Source organism: Zingiber officinale, chromosome 6A (assembly GCF_018446385.1).
Source record: "Zingiber officinale cultivar Zhangliang chromosome 6A, Zo_v1.1, whole genome shotgun sequence".
NCBI classification, from domain to species: Eukaryota; Viridiplantae; Streptophyta; class Magnoliopsida; order Zingiberales; family Zingiberaceae; genus Zingiber; species Zingiber officinale.
Window position 1 is genome coordinate 106068808 of NC_055997.1, and position 7077 is coordinate 106075884.

Consider the following 7077-nt stretch of genomic DNA (forward strand, 5'->3'; position numbering starts at 1 on the left):
AAGGTGAACTAGACTTTACATATTAAATATCTATTGTGAATTTCCATATACCTCAAACGAAAAAAACATCTACAACAAAAATAATAATGAAAACTATTCTTATTTTTATTTTATAAAACAGAAACAAAATATATCCTATTTTTATAAAACCAATCCACCATAAGTACAAAATATATCTAATCATCAATTAACAAGTCGTACATTAAATAATAATAGTCTAACAAACATCCAAGATCATCCAAGTACATATAATCCAAATTCATAATACATAGCATCCAAATATATAATCCAAATACCTAACAAGCAACAAATTAATCATGTTGTAGATTCTCTCCATCCAATATTTGAAATAACAAGTTTTTGCGATGTTCGAAAGGACATCCAAGTAAAGCTCTCAACATCTTCGGGCGTTGAACAAGATACAAATAGCATGTAGATATTATATGTTGCTCAACACCTAATTGAATTAACAAACTCCACACTTCATGCTCAGGAATTGGAAGTTCATTTGACTTAATTATTTCATGTGCTGAGCTCATAATAGCTTGAGCTACATGATCAATTGCATTGGTTATACTGTCATTATCAACTTTAAATTTCTTTGCACTCTTATTCTTTAATGATGCACCAACAAAAGAGGTAGTTTGAGATTTAGTTGGTTCAGAACTAAGAGATGGAATTTGAGCGTCCTCATTAACTGCATTTGAATTGTCCAAATGGATTTCCTGTTGAGATATCATAAATTCACTACAAGAAAATAGGGTATCAAAAACAGAATTTTAAAACGGAAATAAAATCCGTTTTAAATTTTAATAAATTATAAACGGATTTACTACGGAATTATTATTTTGTTTAACTTTTAAAAAATAATATAAAAAAAAAATTAAAACGGATTTTAAAATAAATTAGAAACAAAATTTATAAATTAATTTTTATAAACAAAAATAAATACGAATTATCAACGAAATTTGATACGGAATTTTTGTTTGTTTGTAAATCAGTTTAAAGTTGTTTTAAACAGAAAATAAATCTGTTTATAAAGTATAAAATATGATAAATAGATTATTAAGTAATTATAAATATATTTTCTTTTAAATAATAAAAAAGCCCTAAACCCATATTAACTTCACATTTCTCTCCCAAATCCCGCACACGCGATTTCTTTTCGTCGGCGCACACGCGATTTCTCTTCGTCGGCGCACGATTTCTTCTTCGTCGGCGCACACGCGATTTCTTCTCAGGCTGCACGCACGCGATTTCTTCTTCGGCTTGCACGTGATCTTCTTCTCCGGTCCCAAATCAAGCACAGCTCTAAGGGCTCTGACTTAAGGGGCAAGAGATCTTCTTCTCTAGCTCCAAATCACGCACGACTCTAAGGTGCGCAACCCTCCGGCTTAAGGCGCACGCGATCTTCTTCTCCGGCATTCTTTCCACGATCCACCGAACAAGCTTAAGCTCAGGTAATCCTAATCTTCTTTTCCAGCCTTCTTCTTTGTTCTAGAACGCGCAACACCAATTACGTCCTACTCATGCGATCGAGGTCATTCGTGTGACCTAATCGTGCCGTGGCTGACATAAAATATAATTGGTCTATGATTTAATCTTAATTAACATTGCTAGAGCTACTAGGTTAAAGAAGTTATTGTAATGGGTTTTCTCACACGTTGAAGCCAAATGGATGAGCTACCAGAACATTGCTGTACTATGGAACAGGTTATCCTTAAAATCAAGAACAATACAATTTTAAAACATCCCACTTAACAGATATGAGCATTAGTATATAGGGCATCAAGTATACTAATTTGAAAATTGAATACTTATATAATATAGCAGTTACGTTTTGATCTCAACACTAATGAAACTAATATTGGCTAATGTGCTTGTTTCAGGAACAAAGCTCTTAGATAATCCTTTTTAAGGAAGCATCTTAGGCAATATTCCTTATTATATTGGTATGGATAGCAACGGTAAAGTAGGTGCCTATGAAGACCCTTCATGGAGAACTTTGTGATGTGTATGGCAGGGGTGCACCTGACATAAAAAAAGCTGAACTACAATTGTAATCAAACTTTTTTGTACTAATTTAAGCTCTTGTATTGCTGCTCAATTAGCTAAAATTTAAGCTCTTGTATTACTATTTCAATGCTTCTCAATTAGCTAAAAGTTAAGCTCTTGTATTGCTACTTCAATGCTGCTCAATTAGCTAAATTTTAAGCTCTTGTATTGCTGCTCAATTAGCTAAAATTTAAGCTCTTGTATTGCTACTTCAATGCTGCTCAATTAACTAAAATTTAAGCTTTTGTATTGCTGCTCAATTAGCTAAAATTTAAGCTCTTGTATTGCTACTTCAATACTGCTCAATTAGCTAAAATTTAAGCTCTTGTATTGCATTAGCACCTTGATGAAATTGATTTAAATGTAAATTTTCTTATTTATTTGAAAATCACAATCGTAAGGTTAATATCCATGGTTAAACATTGAACTAAATTTTCTTATTTATTTGTCATAGGATGAGGTGGGAAGATAAATTTCAGATGATAACGTGATTAATGATGCAAGCTGCGAAGAAGATAGTTCATTCGACGAAGAGGACCTAATCAAGGGTCTCAAATTCCAACCAATATTGATGGACGGACTAAAATAAATGTGGTTATGAATAAGTAAGTCATATGACCTTTTAAATTTATTAAGTTTTGATATTTTTGTATTAAATTAATTTTGTTGTTATAATATTCATAATTTTGTTATCTTTAGATTTGTCGAAAATGAAGTTCTTCGTGAAATTACAAATGATATCAAAGGAGTGATTAAAGGAGTATGGCCAACGTGGAAAAAGGTGCCTAGTGATATTAAAGATTTACTTTGGGAAAATTTTAAGGTAAGTAATATATTTTTTAATTGGATACTTTTTTTTTTTTGGCAAAGTGATAGAATTAATGAGAAGATTTACTTTGAAAAAAAAATCTTATGTTAATTATACAACTCTGCCTAATGAGTTCATGTATCATGTGTTTAAGACCCAAAGAAAGTTACACAACATCTTAAACCCATATTTTAACTATATGTCAGGTCAAAGTTCGGTTTTGAGTTTATTGATGGTATATGTATAAATGATTAGTCAATTACATATGTGCCATTTGAGTCATTTTGGTTGCATGTGTGCCGAGATGATTTCCTTTAGCTTAGAGAACCTTGGATAGCTGGGTTCTTTTTATTGATTTAATTTATTTAATTATTTATTTGTATGTTCTAATATGCGAGCTTGGACTATATCTGGTGTAGTTAGAGCAACCATTGATTATTTATTCACATATGATATTATATATAATCTTGATTATTTATTTGTTTTGATGCAGTTGAGATATAATTGGGATAATTTTACCGACAGAGAAATGAAAAAGGTATGGAATGAAAATTCAGGTGAGAGATACAGGGCATCCATTCATTTGGCTAAGAAAGCAACATTATCATCTGCACAAGAAGATTTAGGAAGGAAATCAGACATATTAGATATGATAGGTAGAGGACCTGATTGGATGAAAGCTAATATATGGAATGACTTGGTTAAAATTCATTGGAATAAACCAGATCACAAGATCAAATGTGAAATTGCACGGAAGAATAAAATGGCAGCGAAGGATGGGTCTACTATCAAACATACTGGGAGTTCAATTTCTTTTGTAGCACACCGTGAGAGAATGGTAAACCTCCTTTCTAACATGTTTATTCCAATAATTTACACATCTGATAAATTTATTAAATATTTGACATTTACATATAAATTCAATGTATCTCATTTGTTTTATTTTATATTGACATATATTATATATGATTGTAGAAAAAAGATTTGGGACGAGATGTGGATGAATTTGAGGTTTTTGAACGAATGCATAAAAGAAAGTAAGGTACTGGAGAGTTTGTGGATAACAAATCGGTTGTTAGTGTAAGTCAACATAATTAGTTATTCATTAATTTTCTATTAGCTTATACTAATTCTTACTTGTTGGTTTTTATATTTGTTAAACTAATATAAGCCCTTGTAATATGGACAGGAACAATATAAAGAGAAACAAAATGTTGATGATTAGTCTACTCGACCTTCATTCAATCTCAAATCATGGTGTGATGTGGTGGGCGATCCATGTAAGAGGAGGGTGTACGGATTTGGACGCAATCAACATTTTAGAAAATCATGCAATGGAAGTTCCAATGAAATGTGCTCTCATGAGAAGAACAATGAATTATCTCAAGAAATTGAAAACATGCGTGCTATTAGCAAGAGGATGGAGGAAGAAATTACTGAAAGCAAAAATAAATTGGAACTCATTATCAAAGAAAATAGACAGAGGGAAGAACAACTTATCGAGGAAGGTAGGCAAACAGAAGAAAATCTAAAAGAGATGGTTTGTAAAATGATTCAAGAGGCGGGATATACAAATCATTTAAGCGAAATAAAGATTAAATTACTTTATCTTTGATTAATGGTTAAATGTATTTAGATGATGTGAATATTTACTTATTTCAATATTAATTTTATGATACTTTTGTATTAGAAATTAATTGTTTTAAAAATTATAAATTTGTTTGAAATGTGTGCTTGTTAAAAGTATGTAGATGATAAATTTAAATAATAATATAAATTTAGTGATAAATTTAATTTAAAAATAAAAATTTAAATTAATGATGGGTTTAAAACAAATTTTGAGACAGAATTTATAAACCGAATTATAAATGAATTTATAAACAAATCAAAATTATATTTTTTATGTAATTTGAAGCAGACTAATAACGGATTTAAAACAAAATTAAAAACAGAATTTATATTTTCAATTAATTTCATTTGGTCAAATAAAAACAGATTCACAAACAATTTTTTAATTTGTTTTTGATATTTGAGACGGAATATGTCCGTTTCAAATTTAGCTACGGGGGTTTCACTAACGGATATTTGAAACGGAATATTCCGTCTCAAATATTCTTTAGAGACGGAAAAATGACTTTCAGAGACGGAATTTTTTATCTCTGAAACCCTGTTTTCTTGTAGTGATTCAATTTCATCAATGGTTTCAAAATTATGTCCACCAACATTATTCTCCATTTCCATGTTAGCTTTTCTCTTTCGCATTTCTGATGCAGTTTCGGCATGTTGTCCTGTAGCCCTATCTTTCCCATATAATTGAACTAATTTTTCATAATTTCGAATAGGCTTGTTTTTCCATTCGGCAGCTGCTGGTTTTATCTATAAGTTACAATATAATTGCATTAGATATTCATTCATAAATAGTATTACAAGAGAAAATCAATTATAGTTTTCAAATGCATATTATGAAACGTACCTCAATTAATTGTTGCCAAACTTCAGGTTCAGCAATGAAGAATTCTGTGATTGGATCCCACCCAAAACCACTCATTCCATTCTTGAATATATCATAACATGAAAACCAGCATCTTTTAATATGTTTCATGTGATTTTGAATCTTGTCCTTATCGATAAGTTTGTCGGAAAATTTTGCTTTCAATTCATTCACAATGTTTTCAAATGCATGTGTAGTAAAGGTTCCACCAACTCTATTACCTATATTATGTTGGTTCAAATATGTATCAATAAGAGCATCATCCATTACTTTAGTGCAGACACACTGATTATTTGTTTTGCTTATATTTGCACTTTGCAAGTCCTTCTTTTTCGACATCCTTAAAAATAAAAATATAGTAGCAATCAAACACACAATCACATAAACAATCATTGACATAAAATCAAGTAACATAATAAATTAAAATGTCAATATTTACAATCATCCAATTGCATGAGAATTTGTCAAAACCACAAGATAAACATATAAACATAAATATCACATATTATAATCTAACCACATAGTCGTAGCTATAGAATCCGTAAGCAATTCTCCCTTTTTTGCATCTTCACTGTTATCTATATTACTATGATTTTCCACTTGATGTTCACTATTATTATTAAGTTCAGCATCAACCTCGGCAAGCAATCTCTCATCTGGATCAGTATTAATCAAGTAATTGTGTAAAATACAACAACAGAGAATAATTTTTTTTGAGTTTCAATTCCATAATGTGGCTCCGTTGAACTTCTTATAATAGCAAATCTCTTTTTAACAACTCCAAAAGCTCTTTCAATTGCATTGCACAAAGAAGAATGTCGAAGATTAAATAACTCTCGAGCATTTCGTGGTGGATTGCGACTATATTCTTTCAAATGATAGCGTTCTCCTCGATATGGTGTAATAAGACTACTTTTCAACATGAATCCAGTATCAACAAGATAGTATTTTCCTAAAAAAATTGTGTTATTAAATTATAAAAGTAAGGAAAGTCTAATCACAACATATGTCATTGAATTTACCTTTTAGAATTTTAAGACAATCTTTTCTGGTCAAAGCATTTTTTATTATTCTCGAGTCAAATGCTGTCCCTTCCCACCAGCTAAAACATAAGTGAATTTCAAATCAAATGTGCATGCTGCTAAAATATTTTGTGTTGGAAAATCCTTTCTACCGCGAAACTTTGGGGCATCAAAGGGAGAAACTTTAACTCGAATATGTGTTTCATCTATTGCTCCAACACAATCCTGATATACCATGTCTAAATTATTAATACTTAAGAATATATAGACATGAATCTTTAGTACTCAAAAGATAAGAATAATATTTTCACCTTAAAAAATGGATAGAACCGATTGTTATTGAAAATTTCTGAAGAAACTTGTGACCCATCCGGTTGTTTGAGAAATTTATCCTCCAACTCCATTATAGCTCTTAAAACATTATGGAAATGACGACTCACTGTTTCTCCTGATCGATAGAAAAAGAAGCCAAGTCCACGATTTGTAACATTGTGATCTAGTAAATAGAGTGATTTTGCTACTTGTTCTTCCACAGTGATCCTTGTTGTAGGTCGTAAACCACCTTCTTTAACTAAAAGAGTACACAATTCCACAAATGCAGAAGGACCCATTCTAATTATACTACGACATTGATCATTAGTTAATACTTTTGTCATTAATTCATTTCGCACGCGTTCCCCTTCTAACGGTACAATACGAGG

General features: G+C 30.7%; 1 protein-coding gene across 3 annotated transcripts; it reads left to right on the forward strand.

Annotated features, from left to right (window-relative positions):
* Window positions 1–1133: 1133 nt before the first annotated feature.
* On the forward strand, window positions 1134–4552 carry LOC121997263. 3 transcript variants are annotated; one of them, XM_042551588.1, is made up of 7 exons: window positions 1134–1460; window positions 1890–2059; window positions 2510–2660; window positions 2755–2878; window positions 3357–3701; window positions 3839–3943; window positions 4053–4552. In XM_042551588.1, exons 3-6 carry the CDS (start codon window positions 2653–2655, stop codon window positions 3902–3904), a joined length of 543 nt encoding a protein of 180 aa, XP_042407522.1. In that variant the 5' UTR covers window positions 1134–1460; window positions 1890–2059; window positions 2510–2652; the 3' UTR covers window positions 3905–3943; window positions 4053–4552. The 3 variants fall into 3 exon arrangements, with proteins under 3 accessions (XP_042407522.1, XP_042407521.1, XP_042407523.1); XM_042551587.1 differs by lacking the exon at window positions 1890–2059; XM_042551589.1 differs by lacking the exon at window positions 1890–2059 and having other exon boundaries at window positions 3839–3905.
* Window positions 4553–7077: the final 2525 nt, after the last annotated feature.

Coding starts and splice junctions, on each gene's coding strand:
- LOC121997263 (XM_042551588.1), top strand. Junction 2,879..3,356: donor TACTTTGGGAAAATTTTAAG/GTAAGTAATATA, acceptor GTTTTGATGCAG/TTGAGATATAATTGGGATAA. Junction 3,702..3,838: donor TAGCACACCGTGAGAGAATG/GTAAACCTCCTT, acceptor ATATGATTGTAG/AAAAAAGATTTGGGACGAGA.